The sequence below is a fragment of the Enhydra lutris genome, unplaced genomic scaffold (assembly GCF_002288905.1).
Source record: "Enhydra lutris kenyoni isolate GAN:26980312 unplaced genomic scaffold, ASM228890v2 scaffoldscaffold1, whole genome shotgun sequence".
Classification (NCBI taxonomy): Eukaryota; Metazoa; Chordata; class Mammalia; order Carnivora; family Mustelidae; genus Enhydra; species Enhydra lutris.
This window is the reverse complement of record NW_019154085.1, coordinates 2,805,682-2,831,632: the sequence shown is the minus strand read 5'-3', so window position 1 is coordinate 2,831,632 and position 25,951 is coordinate 2,805,682. Positions and strand designations below refer to the sequence as shown.

Below are 25,951 nucleotides of genomic sequence, written 5' to 3'. Positions count from 1 at the left end.
GATGAAATTTAAAAAATAACCCCACTTATATTAGCATAAAAACCCAAAATATTCGGGAAAAATTTTTTCAAAAAAATACCTCTATACTGAAAACTACAAAATATTGCTGAGAGAAATTAAAGAAGGCTTAAATCAATGGAGACCACTGTGCAGGGATTGGAAGATGCAGTATTGTTAAGATGGCAATTCCCCCCAATATGATCTACAGGTTCAAAGCAATCCTAATCATAATTTGGTAGCAGGGCTTTTTAACAAACGAGTTTTAATATACTTTATAAAAGATTTTTTTTATATATTCTTGGGAGTTCTGAAACAGAGTTATCTAGTGACATGTCCCAAAGAACAAACCCTCAATATCTTTCTAATTTCAGGTTTTTTTTTTTTTTTAAAGATTTTATTTATTTATTTATTTGACAGACAGAGGTCATAGGCAGAGAGGCAGGCACAGAGAGAGAGAGGAGGAAGCAGGCTCCCGGCCGAGCAGAGAGCCCGATGCGGGGCTCGATCCCAGAACTCTGGGATCATGACCTGAGCTGAAGGCAGAGGCTTTAACCCACTGAGCCACCCAGGCGCCCCTAATTTCAGGCTTTTATCTCTTTTCATATATATGATTCTTTCCTCTGTCAGACCAAAGAAAGAAATAATAAACATAAGAAAAGGGAAATGTTAACAGGTTAGCTGTTAGCTATTCATTTTTACAGAAAATAATTTGCTCATGTAGGATATTAAAGGGAAATACCCCATTTGGCAATCTATAATAAAATCAGTTCAGGCCAACAATCATCAGTGGATGAAATCATTAGATGGAAAGGTTGCCCGGGAATTTTAAGGTATGAGAGCAGCTGTCAGTGTGTGAAACCAGTGATGAGCACCTTCTGCTGTGATGAAGCAAGAAGCACACAGCACAACCCATTAAATAGTCACCCCAGAAAGTAGAATCGAGATCTATTCAATCCTCCAGGGCTAACTTCTGGTTAAACATGGGAGAGGCAAAAACAAGGAACCACGAGGAAGCCAAGGGGCAAACTGAGACAACAGGATATTCTGAAAAACAAGTGACTTAGTATCAACAACAAGTTAATGGTGTGATATTAGAAGAGATTTAAGAGACAAAATGTAACAGCTGGACCTTGTTTAGATACAAATTAAATTTAATAATTTAAAAACCATAAAAAAGACATGTTGAGACAATGAGGTATACTTTCAAGGAATTAATATTGTGTAAGATAGGAAAAAGTCATTGTGGTTAGGTAAGTCATTTTTAAAAGAGAGAAACCGAAAGATGTTTGGGTGGAAATCGGCTAAAAATTTTAGGAAAGAAAAAGAAAATATATCTGTGTGTGTGTGTGTGTGTGTGTGTGTGCACGCATGTGTGCATAATATACATATATATATTTGAAAGGACAAATAAACAAATGTGGCAAAATCTTGGTAATTGTTGATAAAGGCATTCATTGTATAATTCTATTGTGTTATACATTTGAAATGTAAAGTGTACAATGACAGAGTCATGGCAACCTAACTTCAAAATTGTCCTAGGCAAGTCACTTTTGAACAGGAGAATTGAGGCTGATATTTACTAACTGCAGAAGTAAACTAGCTAGAATATTCTAAAATTATTTATTCAAAAACAATTCCATTGAAGATTAGAAAATCAACTTTAAAAAAGATTTCCTTAAAATTTCTTTACCAGAAAACACTTCCAACTTTTGCTTTGAATTTCCAATCTAGTATGGATTGATAAATCTTTTGAGAGGTAAAAAAAGAAATCTATTATTTCAACATACCTCTCTGTTAATATAATTGGCTTTTCCAGTGGCTCTGCAGGAAGTTTATGATTTTCAATAAGTCTTTTAAATAGCAGGGCTTCTTCCACTCTGTAAGGATTTAATAGCATTACCTCTGTTTTGGATGTAATTAGCCACGCATCAGGAAACTTGAGATTGTGGAGCAAGCAAAGTTCCTCCTTCTCTTCTAAGTCAAATTTATGTTTCTCAAAATTTTTTTTTAAGTTTTCCATAGAAAAGGGGATCTGAACTATTTTAATGTTTTGGTTCTTTTTTTCAATTTGGGACTGAAAGAGCTCATCAAGTTTTGGCTGATTAGATAATGAAGTTTTCAATTTGTGCTTCTGTGCCAAATTCCATGCACTGGTGGGCTTTATCTTTTTTCTGCCATCCTTAAATGATGTTTGTGATTCCTGTTCAATGGCTCTCTTGATTTGCTTATTGTATCGTTCCAAATCTTTAGTAGCTTTCTCTTCGTATCTGGGAATAAAGATAAAATAGAACTAATGAGGTCATAATCAGAAACGTATTGGCCATCTGAAGTAAATTTTATAAAAAACAAAGAGCTGGTGTTCCAAGTCTGATAATGATGAAGGAGCCTATATTGGACTAACATTCCCTACGTAACTATAATTCTGAACAAAATACAGAGATCAACTATTTAAAATGGACATGGAAAAGCAACCAAAAATAGGCAGATATTGGAATGATTCAACATTCAAAAAAGAGATCCATATTTATATAGCTTTTACCTAAAGGGCAGTTCCTAGCATTAAAGGGGAGTGGCAAAAATAAAGAAAGAAAGAAAGAAAGAAAGAAAGCAAGCAAGCAAGCAAGCAAGCAAGCAATAAGCTGCATTCTTTTTGAAAAAAACAAAACAAAACAAAACAAAACTTTTTTTTTCAATATTTTATTTATTTGACAGGGAGGAAAACAGTGAGAGGGAACACAAGGAAGGAACACAGGAGGGAAAGGGCTAAGCAGGCTAGTCACTGAGCAGGGAGCCAGATGTGGGGCTCCATCCCAGGACCCTGGGATCAATACCTTAGCCAAAGGCAAACACTTAATGATTGAGCCACCCAGGTGCCCCATGAAAAAGTTTTTTTTTTTAAATAATTTTTATTATTTATTTTTATATCACATAATATTACATTATATAAGTTGCACTCTTACTAGCTTGAATAACTAGAACAGAGTTCCTTGCTTCCAAAACAACTGGAAATTAAAGGAGAAAAATCCCAGAAAATTCCATACGTGGAAGCCTGGAGGAAAACAACTGCTAGAATGTTCAATGAGCTAGACACAGATTTTAGTGACTACCTATGGCAGAGTAAATGGAATTTAGAGTTTGAATTTTATATAATTAGATGGCTTAATAAATGACTTGCACTTCAAATTAAAACTGGATGAGGGCTACATCCTAGGGTAAGGGAAAAACTATGTCCTAGAACTAAGAAAGCTACCCCAGGGTTGGGGGCAATATTTAAAGTCTCTCTCTAAGGAAGTATAAAACAGCCTTCCAAGCTCAGTGTGATCTGTCAGTAACTTAAATCGTTGCAGAACAAACACCAACACTTTTCAGAAGAAGAAAACAGAATCTAGAGTTTCTTCAACGTATCACCCACAATGTCCACTAAACAATTAAAAGTTATCATTCAAGCAATAAAAAGGCAAAATGTGAGTAATGATCAAGAGAAAAACTGGTTAGTAAAACCAACCTCAACATGTCTCAGATGTTGGAAATTGCCAAAGGGAAAAAAAAAGTTATTTTTGAAATGGGTTTTTATAAATATTTAAGGACTTAAAGGAAAAGATTATCCTAATGAGAGAACCAAAAGGAATGTAAACAGGGAAGGGACATTATAATAAAGAACCAAAGGGAAATGCTACAACTAAAAAATACAATATCTGAGATTAAAAATGTCAAAAAGAAAGCCTGAAAATGCTTAACAGCAGATGAGAGATGGCAAAAGAAAGGGTCGGCGAACTTGAAGGCAGAGCAATAGAACTTATCCAATCTAAACAGGAGAGAAAAATGAAGATTAAAAAAAATCTCCATGGCCTATGGTACAACAAACAACCCAACATATTTGGGATCCCAGATAAAAATGTAATTGGAATTCCAGATAAAAAATGTGGAACTGAAGAGAAAAAAAAATTGAAAAAAATAATTGATGACAATTAGGCAATTTGGATAAATGAAACATTTTGTAGATCCAAGAAGGTCAGTGAACCCGAGCGGGATAAATACAAAGAAATCCACAGCTTGATACATTAGATCAAACTGCTGAGAAACAAAGACAAATTCCCTGAAAGCAGTGAGAGGAAAAAAAAAAAAAAGACATTACAAAAAAAGAATACCACAAATGATGGATATAACTTATTAGAAGCAATGTAGAGTCAGATGGCAGTAAATTACATTTTTTAAGTGCCAACAGAATCCAATGATACAAAGCAAAAATGTCCTTCAAAAATGAAAATGATATAGACATTTTTGGATAAAAGAAAGCTTAGAATCCCTTGCCAGCATAACTGCACTATTAAGAGTTGACACAATAGAAACTGTGATCTACAGGAAAAAATGATAAGCACCAAAATGGTAACTATGTAGGTAAATAGCAAAAAAGGATTTTTAAAAAAATTCTCATTTCTTTGAAAGATAACTTTAAAATTTTTTAAAATAGCATTTTAACCATATGATTTCACTCATGTGGAATTTAAGAAACAAAACAAATGAACATAGGAGAAAAAAAAAAAGAGAGAAGGAGGTAAATCAAAGAGCCTTCTAACTATATAGAACAAACTGAGGGTTGCTGGAGGGAAGGTGGGTGGGGGGATGGGCTAAGTGGGTGATGGGTTTTAAGGAGGACTGTGATAAGCAGTGGGTGTTGTATGTAAATGATGAATGACGAAATTCTACTCCTAAAACTAATATTACACTACAGGTAAACTAACTGGAATTTAAATAAAAACTCGAAACAAAAATAAATAAATTTTTATATTGTATGTAGATATAAAACATATGACATCAACTGCACAAAGGACAGGGGAAGTAGTGATGGAAGTCAAACAGTGGCTGTGTACAGAAGCTAGCTGATAAGTGGCATAAGTGAACCTTCTGGGGTGGTTAAAGTATTCTGTATTTTTTTTTAAAGATTTTATATATTTATTAGACAGAGAGAGATCACAAGTAGGTAGAGCAGCAGGCAGAGAGAGAGGGAGAAGCAGGCTCCCCGCTGAGCAGAGAGCCTGAGGCTCAAATCCCAGGACCCTGAGATCATGACCTGAGCTGAAGGCAGAGGCCCAACCCACTGAGCGACCCAGGCACCCCGTAAAGTATTCTGCATTTTGTTTGAGGCAGTGGTTACATGGGTGTACACATATAAAAATGCGTTGAACTATATATAAAGTTAAGATCTGTGTATTTCACAATGCTACATTTTACCCAATTTTAAAAACCATTTATGGAAGCACTGAAGACATAAACACTAAATAAAGAAAAAGAAAGATAAAGAAAAAACTTATAATTAAATAAAACAGTTAATTCTACATCTGAAGAGTTCCTTACACATTTACTGTAACATCAACATGGAATAAATAATTTCCTGAGCACTACAAAAGAAAACTTGCACACAATACTCCATTTACTAATTAGACACTGGTAAAATTAAAGTTACTCTAGGGGTGCCTGGGTGGATCAGTTGTTAAGCGGCTGCCTTTGGCTCAGGTCATGATCCCAGGGTCTTGGGATTTAGAGCCTTGCATCGGGCTCCCTGCTTAGTAGGAAGTCTGCATCTCCCTCTCCCACTCCCTCTGCTTGTGTTTCCTCTCTTGCTGTCTCTCTTTTGTCAGATAAATAAATAAAATCTTAAAAAAATAAAGTCACTCTAATGATAACATGCAAAATAAAGATTTTATGATTAAATTTGTAATGGATTCATAGCTAAATATTAACTTTTTCAGTTGCTATTTATTTCTCATTTTAGAGTCATCAGTGAAAAAATATATAAAAAAAAAACTCAATACATCCAAACTATTTAATTTAATTCAGTTTCAAAGGTACAAGATAATAGACAATTCAAAATTATCCTGGGTAAAATCAAGACATCTTTTCTTTTGGGTTAATGAAACTCCTACAGCCAATCAAAGACAGTCTAGCATAGAGGTTATAGAAACTGTTTCTAAAAAATTGAGTTGCCTGAATCCCATCCTCAAATTTTCAAATTCTCCAGGTCAAGATTGAGGTTGAACAATACTCTTTTTAAAAGGCTCCATGTCCACTTCCTCATATCAGGGAGATCATATGATAGTTGTCTTTCTCTGATTGACTTATTTCGCTAAGCATGATACCCTCTAGTTCCATCCACTTCGTTGCAAATGGCAAGATTTCATTTCTTTTGATGGCTGCATAGTATTCCATTGTGTATATGCAACACGGGGGGTTAAGGGGGTAGGAGAAGAATAAATGAAACAAGATGGGATTGGGAGGGAGACAAACCATAAATGACTCTTAATCTCACAAAACAAACTGAGGGTTGCTGGGCGGGAGGGGGGTTGAGAGAAGGGGGGTGGGCTTATGGACATTGGGGAGGGTATGTGCTATGGTGAATGCTGTGAAGTGTGTAAACCCGGCGATTCACAGACCTGTACCCCTGGGGATAAAAATACATTATATGTTTATAAAAAAAAAAAAAATAATAAATAAAAGGCTCCATGGATGATTCTGAAGCACTCCCAAAACTGAAAACTACTCTTAGGTGTGCAGTAAATTATAGTGGTAAGAGCACAGACCCTGGAGACTGACTGACTGGTCTGGTGCTGCCACTTAGTAGCTCTGTAAATCTACAAAAATTATTTAACTTTTCTGTGTCTCAGGATAATCATTTAATATAGATAATCTGCATTTACTTCATAGTTTTGATATGAGCAATAAAATGAGTTAAAATGTTTCAAGTACTTAGAATAATGCTTGGCACTACAGTAAATAATTATAAACGTTTGTTATCATTGTATATCAAGGAACACATCTTATAATGAATGAGGCACAAGATTGACTAAAGGCTGCTAATTATTTAAGCAACTTTACTAAAAAAATTTTTCAAATGCAGTTTTAAGTTTGAGACTGAAGAATTAACGCTCTTTCTAATCTTAAGTAACTCAAGAAACTGGCTAAATTCTATTGTAGGTAATATACATGAAACATTTTTAAGGAGAAATTTATATAGATATGTGTTAGGATATAAAAATGGCATTCTTGGGGTGAACTGTATTAAATGTTAAAATTGAGACTAAAAGACAAGAGACTATGTTGTGTAGTTTGTACTCAGTATATGTTTGTTAAATACAGAAATGTTAGCTGGATAAGAATCTAAAAAAGACCTTGTGTCACTGTAAACTAGAAGAAAAATGCTTCTCTGGTTACTTACCAGGCTATATTCATAATTTTGTATATGATTTTCTCTCATTTCTATTTAGAATCTGACATTCTGGATTAGCTACATAAAACAGATAATTTTCAACAGTTTCCTTTTAATAGGTACTTTAAGTAAGTATTTTTAGCTCTTGGACATTCCAATTCAAGATTTTTCCCTTACGGTTAAAAATGAGTTCAAGATGAAGGTCACCATTTGTAATTAATTATAATGTGCAAATTTTCACATATGGTACGAATCTTGTGATTTACTCAAGAAGTCAATTTAATTAGTTCCTTGGGAAATATAAAAAGCTATGTCCGAAGGAAGATTAAGCAAATGTTAAGTAAAAACAGCTGCTACATTTGACTTAATGTCATTAAGGGATTCAGTAACCTGAATGGAAAATATTAATTTTGATTTGACCAGTAATCAAATCGAATGCTTTTGTGACAAAAGATTACATGTAATTATAAAGTTTATTTACCATTTTTAATACCCCAATTACAATATTATTTTAAGTAGAAGTATGTTCATCGTATGCAAATGTAAAGTTCAAGTTAACATCAATTGACTGAAACCCCAGTGGGCAAGAGTAGAGGCCTAAATCTGGCTTCTAAACCACCAGAGGAAAGGAGAAAAGCAAAGGAAAAATATCTGGAAAAGAAGAACTAAAAAATGAAGTACTCCCCACACCGAAGTCTGTCCTAAGCTCTCAGCACAAAAACCCTGATCCTAGGGCTTATTCAAATTCTTTGTTATGGTTCACAGAATCTTACATAATCTGGCCTGCTTTCCTTCAACTTATTAGACTCTCTCATATTCTGTTCCTGTTACAGAGAGCACTTTAATTTCCTCAAACACTATTTTCCTTTTAGCTGTTTTATTTAGAAAATTTCCTATACCTTTCTGATTATTTTTACTTAGGGAAACATTTCCTGTCTCATAGATGAGAATAAGCCCACTGCTAAGTATTTTCATAATTCTTTATATTTATTTTAAAACTGACTCATTGTATTCTATGATTACTTTGTGTTTTCCTCATTATACTGCATCATTTAAAAGTAGAGAAAGTATATTTTGTTTATCGCTATATCTGAAGTGATTAGCTAGAATACATAGGGCCTTGTATACAGAATGCCCTTAATCAATATTTCCTAACTGAAGACAGGTAGAAAGGGAGGGAGGAAAGAAGGGAAGGGAAGAAGGAAGGAAGGGAAGGGAGGGAAGGAGGGAGAGAGGGAGGAAGGAGAAGAAAAAAGAAAAGAAAAAGGAAAGGAAAAAGAAAGAAAGAAAAAGAAAAGAGGAAAGGAAAGAAAAGGAGAAAGGGAAGGGCAATGAAGAAGGAAGGGAAAGAAACAGAAAGAAAAGAAGAAAAGGAGAAGGGAAGAGAAAAGATGAAAGGAAGAGAAAAAACCAGGAAGGATAGGAAAAAGTGAAGGGAGGATAGAGAGAAAGATCAATTACCCAAAGAAGAGGAGTCTACTCTGATATCCCTTAGCATTTCCTACAGAACTTAGGATCATGGAAAGAATTCCAAAATAAATAAATATTACAGAAAAGTGGTAGTTAGTGTGATTGTTGAATATGATATCATTTTTGCTATACTTTCTCACTGATCATAATTTTGGACACAGCCACCATGGTCCCCAAACCCCCGGCTCTCAAAGATTCTGACACATTTTGTGACATATAGTAAGCTCTCTGATTCCAAAATACTTATTTTTCTTCTATTTATGGCCTCCAAATTAAATTTAATCTTCACTAAGCAAGTAAAAAATGTCAATCAAAACATAGAAATTTTCTTTTCACAGGTTAAAAATCCTAAGTAAGATCACGAACAATGTGCCACTTTTCTTACATCATAACACATAATATCTTACTTAATCCTCACAACAATTTAGGAGATATTGTCCACACATTTTTACAAAAAGCCAGCAGAGAAAGAAACTGGAGTTAAAATCCCGGTGTGGTTTCACAAGTCTGCTCTTGCCCAACACTGACTCTTTTATTTACCTAATGGCAGTAAGATAGAGAAAACTTTGGATTCTTGAATACTGCCTGATGATAAACAAATTTTTAGATAGGGACTATTACCCATAATCCTGTACCCTGATACCTTGGGGCCTACAAGAAGAAACAATGCTGACACTCCCCAAAAGTCAGCTGGAACAATACCTGTGTTGTGAGGCTATGAGGGAACAGCCATCTTTTAAGCTGTCACCCACTGTCCCTATCTTCCAAGAGAGGGAAACATCTATGCTTTTTTCCCCTCCTTCTCAGATAACAAATCACCTCCTTGGTCAACACAATTCAACTTCTGTGGACTTGCTGTACTAGAAGTTAAATGCACTGATCTTAAAATGCCTATGCCATTTAGATAAAACTAAAGACAATCACAAGGTGTGAACCTTATTTGCATCTTGATTCAAATAAACAAACTTTAAAAAACCTGGTATTAATAAGAGAATCTTAATCTCACAAAACAGAGGGTTGCCAGGGGGAGGTGGGTAGGGAGAGGGTGGTGGGGTTATGGACATTGGGGAGGGTATGCGCTATGGTGAGTGCTGTGAAGTATGTAAACCTGGCAATTCACAGGCCTGAACCCCTGGGGCTAATAATACATTATATGTTTATAAAAAATTTTAAAACTTTAAAAAACAAACTGGTATTAAGTAATTAGAAATTCAAACACTGAATATCTGATGATATTAGGAATTCTTGTTTTAAAAATTATGATGATTATATTATGGCTATGTTTAAAGTAGGAACGTCTTTACTCTTTGCAGATACACAGCAAAATGTTTATGAAATAGATGATACTATCCTAGGATATGCTTTAGAATAGTAATAGCAAAAAGAGGAAGTGAAATGCATGAAGGTATGGATGATACGAGACTGACCATGACATGGTGGTTCGTGAAACAAGGCGATGGGTTCACTGAACTCTTTTGTCTATTTCTGTGCATGCCTGAAAACAGAAAAAAACACAACCATCCCCACCAAAAAGAAAGAAAGAAAGAAAGAAGTAAAGAGAGAAGCTAATTTTATGGAGGTTTTGCCTGTCAGTGTTAATAGGGACACATGATGTGATGAGCACATGTGACTAACGAATCATTGAAAATTACATCAAAAACTGATGTACTATATGTTGGCTAATTGAAATTAAATTAAAAAAGAAAAAAGAAAGTTGCATTTTACTCCCACATACAAAATAGTCGTCATTATTATTTTAAATTGATGGTGTCTTCATAAGACTGAATAAGCTAATGAAAAAGTAAAAAAAAAAAAAAAAAATTGGTCAAGTGTCCATGTTTGTCATCAAATAAAAACTCTGAATGATAAGTTATGTTTAAATTTTCTTCAAGCTATTTATCATATTATTGAGATACCATACATAATATATGGTTGGAAGTATAATTCCACTGTTTCATTTTCTGGTGGGCTAGATCACTCAAGACATACTACTCTGTATTTACAGTAAGTGCCCTAAGTCAACTATAAACACTCATCGTATTAGTTTATAATATTTATTTAGATCATCTAGTCTAAAAATGGCAAGTAATAAGTAGTTCTTTTCATCATAGATAGATCAAACCACCTATTGACCTACCAAAACACCCCACCATAGTTTATAAGTTGCCAACAAATAAATAAAAGATTTTAGAAGGAAGCCTTCAGTTTATACTGAATAGGGACAGTATTGGTTCCACTAAATTCAATCTGTAAAAATACTGTAATTTTCATTTTGTGTTACATATTTTGGAGACCAATTTAAAAAAGGGAAAAGTCAAGATATTTCTTAAAACCACCACTGTTATAACTCTTCTAATGCATAAGCTTAAAAAGGAGAAAGTCCTGTCATAGAAAGATTCTTTAACATAAAATTTAAAAAAAAGAAGAAAATACATTTTTAAATTAAGAAGAATGGAAAACCTTTAAATTTTAATAATAAGTAGTGAAGGCCTATACCAAAAACAAAAAAACCCAAAAAATAAAAAATAAAACACTGAAAACCTCTAAATTTAAAAAAGTGATGCCAAAAAGGTACTCTAGCCAAACCAAAAGGCATTTTCCATTCTGGTTTTCCATAAATAAGAAGTTAAAAAACCCAGTGAGTCATATAGAATGGAAATATCCCAGCAGCAAGTCACAAGCAAGCTCTGGAAACTTACTTCAGTTTCTCCTCTTCACTCAATGTCTTCCACAGTTCTTCAATTTGTACTGTTGTATCCTCCAAATTGGTCTTAGAATTTTCTGTGAGAAACTGAGCACGATGATCTTGAATAAAAAGGGCGCTTGCTGACATGGGTTTTCTGATTACCCGATTGCTAATTAAATCATATGCTGTAAGCTGTCCAGATTTGTTATCTACCACATTTGATTTTTTGTTACAGGAACCTTCACTGAGATTCTTTTGTTCAGGGCTTGGATAAGCTTTATTATTGAGTTCACATGCTGAACTTTCTCGAGGAACTAAAATTTTCACAGGTTCAATGTTTTCTCCCATTGAATTTTTAAGTGTATTTCCCTTGCTCCAGTCATCTGCACAGATTTCCAAAGACTTCTCAGGAACTGCTGCTTCCTCATTTTTTCCACTCCCAGCGCTATTGTTTTTACTGCCATTTTCTGATTGGGTATGCTTAACGGAACCTACAAAACAAGTCTCACTACATTCCTTCCGGACATCCTCACAAGATAAATTATTCACTGGGATCTCTTGAAATGTATTTCTACTGTTTCTACCAATGTTAGGATTTTCATTATTAAAATGATCATCATAATGGTCATCAACATGTATCTGATGATTTAAACAATAATTAGTGCTTTTCCCAGATTTATCATTATGCACATCATTTTGGAAAGGAATGGCTGAAGTATCAACATTTGGATAATTATTTCCAGATGATTCCATCTTATTAAAAAGCACATCTGTTTCTGTTGTATTACTAACAACCATGTCAGCTGAGGAAATATCTGTTTTATTACTTTCGTAAGAATCCGTACTAGGTAGTGATCCATAACAAGTCGTCATCAGATTTTCAAGAGCAATTAAAACAGATTCCTAAAAACATAAATTAACAAATGTTAGGGAAAATTACAAAAAATAATAAATAGGCAAGATTTAAAATATTTAAAAATATGTATAAATAAGCAACTTTCCCATGTGAAAATGGTTAGGACTGCGTAAGTTTGTAAATAACATAAATAAAAAAACTATCCCCAAATTTACCTTATTCTGTAATAATACTTGACTTTTATCTGGTGTTAAATTTACGTCCACATCAGCTGTAGGAATGTCAATTTTCAGAAAGAAAATGGGATACAAACGAGTTGGTTCCTTTAGGCACTTCAGATTGTAATGATGTCGGATTAACTAGAAATACATGTAATAAAGAAAAGATAAAAATAACACGTAAAGATAGTACTGCCGTCCTTAAATAAAACCAAAAAATTATAGTCTGCTGAGAAACTGAGATGCTGTAACTGCTAATGAGGAAAAGCAGTATCTAAATGGTAATACTCATTTGGAGGCCTTGAACTTACATGAAGCACCAACATTCACTAAGAAGTACAACTCTCAGTGCATCTGGCTTCACGGTTAAAAGATCAGAGAGTCATGGATGTTTCCAAAGTCCAGGGTTCAAATCCAGACTGTTGCTTCCTGGCTATCATGGGCTTCTTAGTCACTAACTTCTTAGTCACTAATACTTCAGTTTCTTCACTATAAATAAGGATAATAATTCATCACAGAATTGTTGCGAAGTCCTATGTAAGACACCTAGCACAATGTTTAATAAATACTAGAGTATCTGCTTATCTCCTCCTTATTTTAGAGCAAATCCTTGAAGCAGTTCTTACAACAGGTTGACAAATGATAGAGCTAGTTTTTATTTCTGATCCAAGTAATACTTTTTTTTTCCTAAAATAGATTACCTTTAATATGTCTTTTTGATGTATTGGTCGTTGGTTTATAAAGATAAAACTCCTTTCTGGGGTTGAAAGACTTGTTAAAGAGTGGTCTGCATCATGCTTTGGAAGAAATCCACTTAGATAAATCTGCAATTATAATAAATAGTTACAGAATTAGTATACAATGTCAACAATGAATGTGTTTCCAGGGGTCTGACTATTTACAGTACAAAAGGTATAAAAAAATAAAATGGATTTTCATTTTACGGTCTCAAGAGTCTTATACTTGCTGATAACCATGTCTTGAACATTAACCTTAAATAAAATACGGAAGCTTATTACACTGCTGTTCGTGGCCCCTAACTCTCTTCCTGCAACTCTGTTTAAGGAAAAGTTGGCATTCATAAAAGCTTCACAAATGGGCATATATATGTTTTACTGTCATAGGACATACAACATAAATACTGCTGTCTGTTCAACCCTATCTTCTTTCTTCTTAAAATTTCTTTACTGTCTAAAAATTCTTCATACTGTGACTTTCTTTTAGATATTTGTCCTTTTCAGCCATCTTTTCCTATAAAGAAGTGGCTGTTTCTATTTTGTGGAGTCAACCTGACTGTGTTTTCATTTCTCATTTAAAAATCCCTTTCAGGGGTGCCTGGGTGGCTCAGTTGCTAATCATCTGCCTTCAGCTCACGTCATGATCCCAGAGTCCTGGGATGGAGCCCCACATTGGGCTCCCTGCTGAGTGAGAAGTCATCTCTTTCTCCCTCTCCCACTCCCCTTGCTTGTGTTCCCTTTCTTGCTGTGTTTCTCTCTGACAAATAAATAAATAAAATCTTGGAAAAAAAAAGGGGGCACTCATATATCCTTTCAGAAAAAAAAAAAAATCCCTTTTACTCTTTGATACCAATTATAGAACTTTATTTTCATTTTTGTTCAGAGAACTTTTCTACAATCAACCCAATTATTTTTATGCTCTTTATTTTACAAATATGTATAAAAAGGAGGGAGAAAATGATAAAGGATCCTAGAAAAAAATACCAGAGAAAACAAAGAGATTGAGGAGACAGAAGCAAAGAAAAAATGCTCCTACTTATTACTTCTAAAGATAATACAGAGATTTGTTAAGAATATAGGACAGAGCCAGACCGACATGATTTAAATCCTAGCTCCATTACTAACTATGTGATCTTGGTCAAGTTATCTAAAATATAAGCCTGTACTCTCTTATTTGAAACAACTAGAAACAGAGGTATTTATATTAACCTGTTAAGAAACACTAATAGTAAGATTTCAGCTTAGGTCTAGGAAAGTGAGAGTGTCAGCGGAGATGCTATTTTTAGGTAAGGAGAAACCATGAGGCTCTTTACCAACACACTGGGTAGGCTGCCCTCTATGTCTACGGCTATCCATACTCTTGGAAGTAAGTGTTTAAGGAGATGCATTACCAATTTTAGAACACTAAGTGCATTATTGTCACAGTGCCAAACTGTGCCAATTTAAAACATAAATTAATAAAGCTGGATAATCTATTACAAAATACTACTTAATTAACTGTAAAAGTCCACAGCATTTATAAATGGTTGCATAATTTACCAGGTAACCTGAGATCTTTCTTAAAGCACCTGCTGAGTATCAGGAAGCACCTGTTTAGTCTCTGAAAGACTTACTGGGTTTGTGGACTTAAAACTGACCCAAATAGGTAGGAATGAAAAATGAAATGAGGAAAAACTGGTAATATTGGTAGTATTTTCCTTTTATACCGTCTTAGTTGTCCACTGAATAATTATCATTTCCAAATACTGAGTTTTAAAAATGACTTAGGATGACCTTAAGAACAAAGTATATTTAAGTTATATGGAAAAGTAAAATCAAAGAGCAAAGTCATAAAATGCTCTAAAAATGAAAATCAGGGTACCTTATGGAAAAAGAATGTCTGTTAGAGACCCAAAACAGTGCCAAAAAGACAGAGAGAGACTAAATCAGTGCAACCAAATAAAAAATTTGACCATACAAGATTCTGACCTAAGTATTCCTCAACCTACAAAGCAAAACAAAAATGAAAAGGCAAAAATATAAACAAATACTTCTCCCCTGATTGCCCTGCAACTATGGACCTCTCCTCCTTCCCTTCATCATCTCCAATAATCCCATAGAGTCCCCTACAATCTGGTTTCTACTACCTCCAATGGACACTCAGTCTTTCTCTTATTTGATTCTCTGCAGACCCTTGAGAGGGTCCAGGATGGCAGAGGAGTAGGAGACTTAAATTTCGTTTGGTCCCAGGAAGCCAGCTAGATAGACATCAAACCGTTCTGAACACCTACGAACTCAACCAGAGAATGAAGAATACAGCAACTCTATGAACAGAAAATCGACCACTTGCTGCAAGGTAGGAGGTCGGGAGAAGTGACTCTGAGGCGACAGACGGGAAGACTGTCTGAAGAGCCTGACGTTGATGACACCTCGGTCCCCCGGGAAGCCTCTCTTCTGGTCCCTCTGCTTCCTCCTTGACTCTGTAGTCTGGTTTGCTGATTTCTCTCCCTTTGCTTACCGCCCATAAATGATGATGGTTCCCCTGAATTCCATCACGAGAGCCTTTCTTCTGGACTGGACTCTGAGTAATCTCATTCACATCCATACACATACACCAGTGATACTAAGATACAGATGCATAGCCTCTATTTCTTTCACCCCCAAATGCTTACTATTTTTCACTAGCAGTCACAAAAATCTTCTCAATCACACGACATTCAAAACTTGATGAAATATTTCATGCCACTGCTGCCCTGCTGTACTACTGGCTCCTCCATGTTTCTTCAGCATGATAGTGAGTCCTGCCACCAACCCAATCTGTCAAACCCATCTCCTCTCCTCTCCTCTGATTCTGCTGAAGTAACCCTGACTGGTTTCCTAATCGTAGTTTTCCCTTTCGGTAAACCTCAAGAACACCAGGGAGTTATGTTTCTAAAATAATAATTTAAGTAATTCTGCTCAGGACAGTGGGACAAATTCATGCAGAAACTCCCTTCTCCCAGATCCCACCTGCAAATACCTAACAGTCATAGATAAAATCAATTTTTACAAAAATCTCAAGACTGAACCCTTTAAAAGGAAGACAACATAAGATGTTAAGGATGCAAAACCTAAGGGATAGTGATGGCTGAAATCAAAAGTCTTATGTGCTCTTGGATCACAAACCAGCTGTGTCAGAAAAAAAAGGTTTTTGTAACCATGTGTGGTCATAGATGTAACCAGACTTACTGTGGTGATTATTCTGCAATATATACATATAACAAACCATTTTGTTGCATGCCTGAAACTAATATAATGTTATATACCAACTATTTCTCAATTAAAAAAAGAAACCATCTGCCAGGTGGAGATTACATTCTGATGTGGAAACAGGAACAGAAAACACATACTAGGCAAGAAATTAATTAAAATCAGTCTTTCCATGTGAGATGAGCCACTGTAACAGCCCTCTTCCTCCCCCTCAAAAATGCTTAAAAAATACTGTGACTACTGTTTATGGAGCTGCTTGCAAGGGTCACAAGAAAGAACATGGATAACTCCAAAACCAAAAATAAAGCTAAGCGAAGTCAGCTAGGAAAAGGGGTCGATAAAATCTTGGCAGGACAAAAGGCATGAACTACTAAGATTAGCACCTGGTTTTGAACTGGGGCCGGGAGGGGGGTGGTACCTGCCAAGCCAAAGGGAGGAAGAAGGTGGAGTGGATAAAAACAAAAATATCAAAACAATAAACCTGCATGCACAATGACTGTGCAAATTAAAATTTCAAAGCATATAAAATAGCAGAGAATGAGAGACTATTCTCCCAGAAAAGTAGAAATGACAGAGCAATAGAAAAGAACTTTGAAATTAGTACATGTACTATGCTTTCAAAAGAGTAAAGAAAAGCTACATCCATTATTTAAAAAATCAGGTGATTAAAATAATCAAGCTATAATCGTAGTTATAAACAAGTTTAGAAGAGAACAGGAAAACAAATTCTGAATCCTGGAAATATATAGTTTTGGGAATAAAAATCAGGCAGCATTGAGGAATTCACCCAGAACTTGGCATGGAAAAACACAGAGATAAAAATATCAAGAGAAGATAGTTATCAAAAAACAAAACAAAACAAAAAACAAACACACAAAAAATAAAATCTGATATCTATCCCTTAAGCTAACAATGCCACATTGGGAAACTCCTAATAAATGCCATCACAGCAGTGGTTCAGCGGGGATCACCATGCATAAATAAGAGATTCTCCAACATTAAGTGGCTCTAGGAAAGAAAGTGACCCTCAACATTATGGGAAGAGATACAGAAGATTCTCTTTATTCAAGGTTCTCAATGACGAATGCATTTGCCATCCCAGTACAGTGAAGGCATCTTGGTGGCCAAGTTTCACAACCTGAAGATATGTAATAGGGACAGAAGTGAGGTGAGATGGGGCAACTATTAGCAGTAGGCAAACAATGTAAGTTGCTTTTGGCCAGGAATGAGAAAGGGTCAAAGAAACTCTGATACAGGATAACCCTCCTTACAATTCCAGAAAGCATGGACTGGTGATGGGGAGCTACTGGCAACATAAATACAACACCCATTTAGATACACAGTACATAAATAGAAGAGAGATTTGGTTAGATGGTCACTCTCACTAGAGACCTACTCAGAAGTTCATCATTCTGACAACCCATGGAACTGGAACTATTCAGCAGCACACGCTTTCCAAATTCCTGCATTCTTCTGTGCAAGGATAACCACATTAAGGTATAGCAAAAGTTTTGATATCTACGACATGACCAGCAGCTCTCACCCAATTCAAGAGAAAATTTAAAAATCAATGGGCAAGCACAGATCTGGCAACACATCTCAATATAGTGATTTCCACTGGGAAAATGACTAACAGGACAGTTCCAATCACACATGAAAGCATAACTGACCAAGATCTACGTCAGTGTTTTTCATATTTGAATGTGGGGGTCTTGTTGAAATGCAGATCCTGATTCCCTATGTTTGGGATGAGGTCATTCATCTCTAACAAGCATATAGGTAATGCTGGTGCTTCAGACCGAACTATGACAGCTAGAATACCAAGAGCACAATACCAAAGATCATCAAGCCTGGATCTCCTGTCATAAGCTTCCTGGGTTACCAGTGTAGGCAATGAAGTCCCATGAAACCACAAGGAACATGGGGGAATTTACTATCCCGAGACAGTACCTTTATTATCCCAAGTCACCCACCATAACGAGTCTAAGGTGGCACTAGGGTATATTGAAACTACTTAACAACTATTAAGGAAGCTCTGAAAAACAGGATCTATGTCAGATCATGGCCAGTGCTCCAGGCACCATAGCTGGCCACTAAGGCTGGCCTGAATTGTTCCTCAGGCAGAGAGAACATCAACTGAGCACAAGCTTCCATCCAAGACCAATAAAATGATAATTATTAAGAATGCAATACTGCAAGGAGAATAGAAGAACTAGTAGCAGAAAAGAAATTTCAACAATTATGAAAAAGAGAAGAACAAAGAAACCAACTGTCCCACAGAACATAGAGCCTTCCGGCTTCAAGTGGGCAGACAAGCAAAGACAAGCAGATTCTATCTGATACACTGTTCTGTAAAGAAACTGAATGAGGATAATCTGTCATGAACAATAACAATTATCTAGCTTCGTGCTAGGAAGAAAAAAAAAGAGGAAGGAAAGGAGGGGAGCGGGGAGAGATGAATTTCCTGAGAACTGGAGCAGTGAGTATGGGTGCAGTGTGTTAAGCCCCCACCCCATGATGGCACTTGTGACTCCCCCAGACTCTGGGAACAGGACCAGGATCTTGATTAATCCTCAACTGAAGCCTGACACTCAATAAGCCCAGCCACAAACACTAAGTTCCCAATTAGACTTTTTATTCACAGAAAAAAATGGCTTGGAGGAAAAAGACCCGAAAAGCAAAACAAAACCGACCTCCTCCTAAAAAAGAGATAATTTAAGGAACAAATAATTTAAAAATAGAAATAAAACTTAGTATCTCTAAAGAGAATCAAGATTTTGTATCCATAAAACAACAATATGAAGTTGTAAAAAGGCAGTAAAATCTGAAAACACTCTTGGAGAGGCACCTGGGTGGCTCAGTCGGTTGGTTGAGCATCTGACTCTTGATTTCAGCCGGGGTCATGATCTCAGGGTCATGGGGTCAAGCTCTGCATTGGGCTCTGTGCTGGGCATAGAGCCTGCTTGGGACTCTTTTTCTCTCCCTCTGCCCCTCCCCACCCTCATTCTCTCTGCCTCTTTCGCTCCAGGAAAATAAAAAATAAAAAATGAATACTCTTGGAAATGAAACATAAAACGTTCAAAAAAATCCAGAAGGGATAAAACAGAGTGAGACATCTCCAAAAACTTACAGAAAAAGGAAAAGATACAAAACTTGAGAAAAACAGTAGGAGAAAAATAACAGAAGATCCTAAGTCAATAATAAGGAGTTTCATAAAAGAGAAAAATGATCAAAGTTATGACAGATAGAAGTATATAACCCAGACCTGAAAAAGAAATAAATTTTCAGATTCAAAAGGTCTCACAAGTGCTCAGCATAATAAGCAAATGAATAATAAAAGACATGCATCTTGAGACATTCTTGGAACAGAGACCAAGGAAAGATCCTAAGAACGTTCAGAAAGAAAAATACAGAAATAAAGAACTAGAATGCATTCATTTTCCCATCAACAACAATGGATGGTCAAAGGTACTCAATGTCTTCAAAGTCCTGAAAAATTATCTTCAATCTAGAATTCTAGATCTACCAGACTAGAAAGTCAACAAGAGAAAGTATAAAATAAAGGCATTCTCATACATAAAAGTCTACCTCTCATGTCCCCTTTCTGTGGTAGTTAACTAAAGATGTATATGAGAAAAATGAGAACGAATACTTCTCAGGAAGACATGGGATATATGAAATAATGTAAACAACTAGTATTCCTTTGAAAAAAAATTCCAGGATGGGAGCTATATGAAACACCTGGCATGTAATCAGTTCGATTAAGAAGTTACGTTCTAAATCTAATGCTTTTTAAAAATGGAATAGAATAAATTACCAGCTATAGCTACCAGAATAAGTAGAAGAGCTGGATTTAATTGTCGACATGATGAAGAAAATTTCTTCAACTTAAGAAAGGGAAAAAACAAACAAACAAAACCCAAACCTTGGAAAGTCCAGAAAAAGCAAAAACTATGTAAGAGAGTTCATATATAAAGCACATTTTGAGCAAGTGCAGGAGAACAAGAAAGGAGATTCCACTTAATTGCAACAATAGAAATAGTCTCATTTGTATAAAATGGACACATAACATGGATTCTTAGGAAATGTCATTCCAGTACAATACTTGGCTTTGCACTGAAATTTATTTGTAGACATGCAGTATTCTCCAAATAAATTTTCAACTTTTGCTGTCAATTTTCAAACAAAAGACGGAGACTTATAATTGGCTGCAAAAGAAAACAAGTCATTAAGCTTGATAATATAAAAGTAGGGCTGACATGATATAAAAGTAAGACTGGGAGTGTTCTTAATTCATAACCTCATCTAGCATTACAGGAATTCAAGAAGCACTGTCTGAAGCTGAGAGATCAAGAAAAGGAAGCTGGAGTACATATTTAGAATTGTTAAGAGAAAACAAAGGTAAGAGAGAGCTCAACTCTTCTTTTTCTTTTTAACATTTTTTTAAAAAAGATTTGTGTATTTGCGCGAGAGCAAGAGAGACTGGGGGAGGAGCAGAGGGAAGGGAGAGAATCTCAAGCAGACTCCCTTCTAAGTACAGAGCCCAATGTGGGGCTCAATCTCATGACCGTGAGATTGTGACCTGAGCTGAAATTAAGAGTTGAATGCTTAACCAACTGAGACACCCAGGTACCCCAACTCCTCTTCTTTCACGGCAAAAAGTAAATGGATAAGATCCTTTACTGAAAAGCATTATTAAAAAAAAATGTCACCACAATGTTCAAATTAAAAACAAAACAAAACAGGAAGTAGGGCTAGCAAGAGAGGGTTAATGTAAGTTGTAAACGTATCTTCTTTTTTTACCCTATACATACATCTAATTAAAATGTTACAAGAAAAACTTCTTGCCAACCCAAACCCCAAAAGAAAAATAATTTGACAGTTTCAGTGGTAAACCAGAATTATTTAAGAACATTTTGCGGTATACCTGAGATTCTTCAGAGTGGTACTGAAAGGATTCCATATTGCCCATAACGCCAGTCCCCAGAACAGACATGAGAGCCATCTTATGATCAGATACTCTATTTTTCTGCCAAATAACTGCCTAGGGACAAAAAGACACAGACAATTTTTAACACAATTTAGATTTACTAAACTCAAATGCTTACCTCATTTATTTCCGTATTTAGCATTCATCCCCAGCTTATAATTTCAGTATCATTTAGAAGAGATGCACGGGCTATAAAGTCAGAACTCTGGTTGTGAATTTTAGTAACTGTATATGTTATGGCATAAAGTCTATTTAACTTCCCCTAACCTCAGTTTTCTCCTCTCTACAAAATGACTAAGAATATTTATCTCCCAGAGTTGATGAAAGATGAAAATAAACAATGTAGGCAAGCACACAGGGCAGTGCCTAATCCTAACCTTTATATACTTTAAAGTACATTTAAATTAAGTTGTTATTCTCAGCAAGGTATTACTATTTTATTGAGGTTGGAAAACTAAGCTGCAAGATTTCTGTAAATAGTCTAAATGGTATAAAAACTTGGGATAATGCATGCTCTTTAAAATTATCTTTGCAATTACCTTGTACATACAGACCACTTAAAAAAGCTAACTGAATCTCATAGACATAAAAAGCTGAATAATGAGCTTGGATTTTTCTCACCAGAAAAATGTAGTAAGGTAGTTTAAGAGAATCATGGTCCAGAGAGACTGGACCAAAGTTTGTGAAGTGCACCATCAGATATAATATATTGCAATTTGTTCAGTTAACAAGATCCAATTATAGTAAATCTCTTGAGAAACCATCAATACAGGCATAATTTGTTCATTAACATTCACCTGGCACCTCCCAAATCCTTACAAAAATGTGTAAAGGACCTAGGAGAAAACATCAACATTCAAGGGACTTGCAGAGGAAGAAGAGACTGAAAAGGAGTAGTGTCGACGCAGAGGGAGGTCGAGCTATAGGACAGTACGGTACATAGAACAAGATAATTTTGTAAGAAGCAGTCACAGAAGACCAATGTCAAGAAACAAAGATATGAACAGAGTTGTGGCTACAGGATTTAACAATCAGAAGAGTGTGGCAGTTCTAGGGAAGGAGAGTAAACGAAGCCAAATCTCAATGATGTATAGTGATTATGGGGAGAACGTAAAAAATGTGAACCTAGGGGCGCCTGGGTGGCTCAGTGGGTTAAGCCCCTGCCTTCGGCTCAGGTCATGATCCCAGGGTCTGGGGATCGAGCCCTACATCGGGCGCTCTGTCCAGCAGGGAGCTTGCTTCCCCCTCTCTCTCTGCCTGCCTCTCTGCCTACTTGTGATCTCTCTGTCAAATAAATAAAATAAATCTTTTAAAAAAAATGTGAAACTAGACAGCATTTCAGAAAGTTTCACTGTAAACTGAGAGCAGACAGAGCAATAACTAGAGGCAGGTGTGGATCAAGGGTGGGTCTTAATACGACACACCTGAACTGGAAGCAGTAAAGAAAGAATGGGTGTATAAACAAGTAGGTTTGTAGATTCAATGGCTAGAGGTTAAGAAGTTCCTTATAATTTTCCCCTGTAACGTAGAAAAGTTACAGTTGTTGTGAGTGAAAAAACTGTGATTTAAATATCTGACTGTAGAGGGGAGAGAGAGAGTGAGAGAGAGAGAGAAACAGTGAGACTCTGACAAGACCAAACTAGATCAAAGGATTCTGGCCAAATGAGCTCCTTAATATGAACGGAAACCTACAAAGGCAGTTTGAAGTACTGAGAATATTATATATAATAAAATGAAAAGTAAAGTAAATGGATTCAGTGTTGCCCTCTAACTGGCATGCTGGGGGGATAGCAGTGAAGGAAAGTGCCCCTCTGGACATGACAATTAGCAGTGACCCTGCATGTTGATGAGTTAAGATTTTTAGAATCTTTTTTTTTTTTTTTTTTTAAAGATTTTATTTATTTATTTGACAGAGAGATCACAAGTAGGCAGAGAGGCAGGCAGAGAGAGAGAGGAGGAAGCAGGCTTCCTGCTGAGCAGAGAGCCCGATGCGGGGCTCGATCCCAGGACTCTGAGATCATGACCTGAGCCGAAGGCAGCGGCTTAACCCACTGAGCCACCCAGGCGCCCCAGATTTTTAGAATCTTAAAGACACACCTGCTTAGGAAAACAGAGGCACTGTAACAACTACTCAACTACTCAACAACTACTCAACAATAAACCTGAAATTCAGTGTAACAGGAAACCTTTTACCTATTTCCAGAGTTTTATTAATACTAATCACATAGGAGTTATGATTTATGAAGAACTTACTTGGCATTACTATTCTAGAAACCACTGTTAATTTTCACAACTTTTTCATGTAGGTATTATTATCTCATTATGCAGAGGAAGGTAATGTACCTCAGACTGACTGATTTATCCAAAGAAACTTAGATAGTAGGTCATGAAGCCATAATTTATACCCCATCTTTTTGGCTCCAAACTTACTATTTTTACTCTGCTAACATCTCTCCCCTCTCTAGTCAAAGACAGTAATAAGTTAGAGCCAACATCAGACCCTAACTTGGAATTCTCAAAGACAAACGCATTTTCATGTATGATTACCCTCCACATCCATGTGATATACTCTCTACTCTCCAATTAACTTGAGGGTATTAATGTATTCTCAAACCAAAATTATCTTTAATCTATTCACTTAAAAATAAATAAATAATTGGGGTCCCCAAATCAAAGAAACCACACCAGAATAATGGGAGTCCAAAAAGACTGGGAGCTACTATCTCAGCATCCTAAAATCAGAATATTTTTGAATGCAGTTGTCAGTACTAATACAGATATTATAATGCAGATCCTTATACCTAAGAATTTTTAAATTTCCAGTTATTTTCATTCATTAGTATTCATAGAAATGCAGATGTGCAGCAATTAGGCCCAAAGTGCACAGGAGAAATGACAGAATTAGGAAAATAATTCAGGTATCGCGCCATCCTAAATTCACTTTTCCACTATTATGTATTGCTTTCAAAGTGATCTTAATTAGAAAAAAATAAAGTACATGAAGAAATCAAAGTATAAAAATAAATTATAAAAAATAAATTATAAACATAGGTTCAATGTGTGTATTTCTTTTTTTTTTTTTTTTGAAGATTTATTTATTCATTAAAGACAGGCACCACGGAGAATGAGCAGTAGGAGAGGCAGAAGGAGGGAGAATCCCTAGCAGACTCCATGCTGAGCATGGAGCCCAACACGGGCCTCCATCCCATGACCCTGAGATCATGACCTGAGCCAAAACCAAGAACTGGATGCTTAATCGACACCATCCAGGCGCCCCCAATGTGTATATTTCTCAACAAAAATTACGTCTTGGTAACTACATTTATACTTACAGGACAATATACTAGACTATTTAAAATTGGAACTGCTTCAGGAAATATGGGATGTAGAGTCACAAATATATTTTTAATCTTCATTTTATCACATATATTCTATAAATACTTTGGCTAAATTAAAATTTTTGGAGGAGCTCATTTCAAAATTTTTTTGAAGACTTATTTATTCATTTTGAGAGAAAGGGAGAAAGAGAGCACATGGGGGCAGGGCATGGAGAGAGACTCTTAAGCCAACACTGCGCTGAGGCCAGGGGGCCAAGAAGGAGAACTCAATCCCATGACCCTAAGATCACAATCCAAGCTGAAACAAGAGCTGGAGGCTTAAGCGACTGCACCACCCAGGTATCCCACTCACTTTGAACTTATTCAGCAAATATTTATTGAGCATCTACTTCACATCAGATTCCATGCTAAAAGCTGGGAAATTAAAGATAAAAGGATAAGGAACCGATTCTCAAAAGGAACTAAAAATATAAAAGGAAAATAAGATATTAAAATAATTATAATGCATTATAAAAACTGCTATTATGAAACACAGCAGACGCACTGTAGTAGAAACCTAAGTCTACTTCACAGAGTAACTGTAGGTGCAGAGAAACCTGAAAGGAGTCTGTCACCCATGACTCATGGGATAGGCACTGCTGACAGACAGAAGGGCACATGCAAAGGCACGGAAGCACAGAGAGTACAGGTTGCTGGAGATGAAGCTGGACAGACAGGAGCAAGATCATGAAAGACTGATCATATCACACAAAGAAGTTTAGTTTATCTTATATGCAATGCAGAGTCACTGGAGAAAGATATCTAACTGGGAAAATGCTTGATCAGATATGGATGTTAGAAAGAGATCTCTGGACTTTAAGGACATTATGTTAAGTGCGAGGAGTCAGATACAGAAAGACAAATACTGTACAATATTGTTCATATGTGGAATCTAAAACCAAACTCGAAGAAACCAGAGAATAAAATGATAGTTACAAAGGAACAGAAGGTGGGGAGATAGGACAGATGTTGTTTAAAGGTACAAACTTGCAATAAGTAGTAATTAAGTCTAGAGATCTAATGCACAATATAGCAAATATTAACAACAGTACCGTATAATAATCATCAAACTTGCTAAAAGACTGAACCCTAATTATCCAACCATTAAAAATAAATGATAATTATGTAATATGATAGAGATGCTAATTATTGCTACAATGGCAATCATATTACAATATATAAATG

At 35.8% G+C, this 25,951-nt stretch overlaps 1 protein-coding gene across 4 annotated transcripts in view; it reads right to left on the bottom strand.

Annotated features, from left to right (window-relative positions):
* The window catches only part of LOC111144895 (PMS1 homolog 1, mismatch repair system component), an 89,258-nt gene that overhangs the window by 9,019 nt on the left and 54,288 nt on the right, over nt 1–25,951 (bottom strand). For all 4 annotated transcript variants that reach the window (XM_022499495.1, XM_022499512.1, XM_022499503.1 and 1 more), the window contains 5 exons: nt 21,327–21,443; nt 13,136–13,258; nt 12,432–12,575; nt 11,374–12,263; nt 1,788–2,267 (listed from right to left, as the gene is read on the bottom strand). In XM_022499495.1, the coding sequence (XP_022355203.1) occupies nt 1,788–2,267; nt 11,374–12,263; nt 12,432–12,575; nt 13,136–13,258; nt 21,327–21,443 (1,754 nt within the window). The remainder of the gene's footprint in view (nt 1–1,787; nt 2,268–11,373; nt 12,264–12,431; nt 12,576–13,135; nt 13,259–21,326; nt 21,444–25,951) is intronic.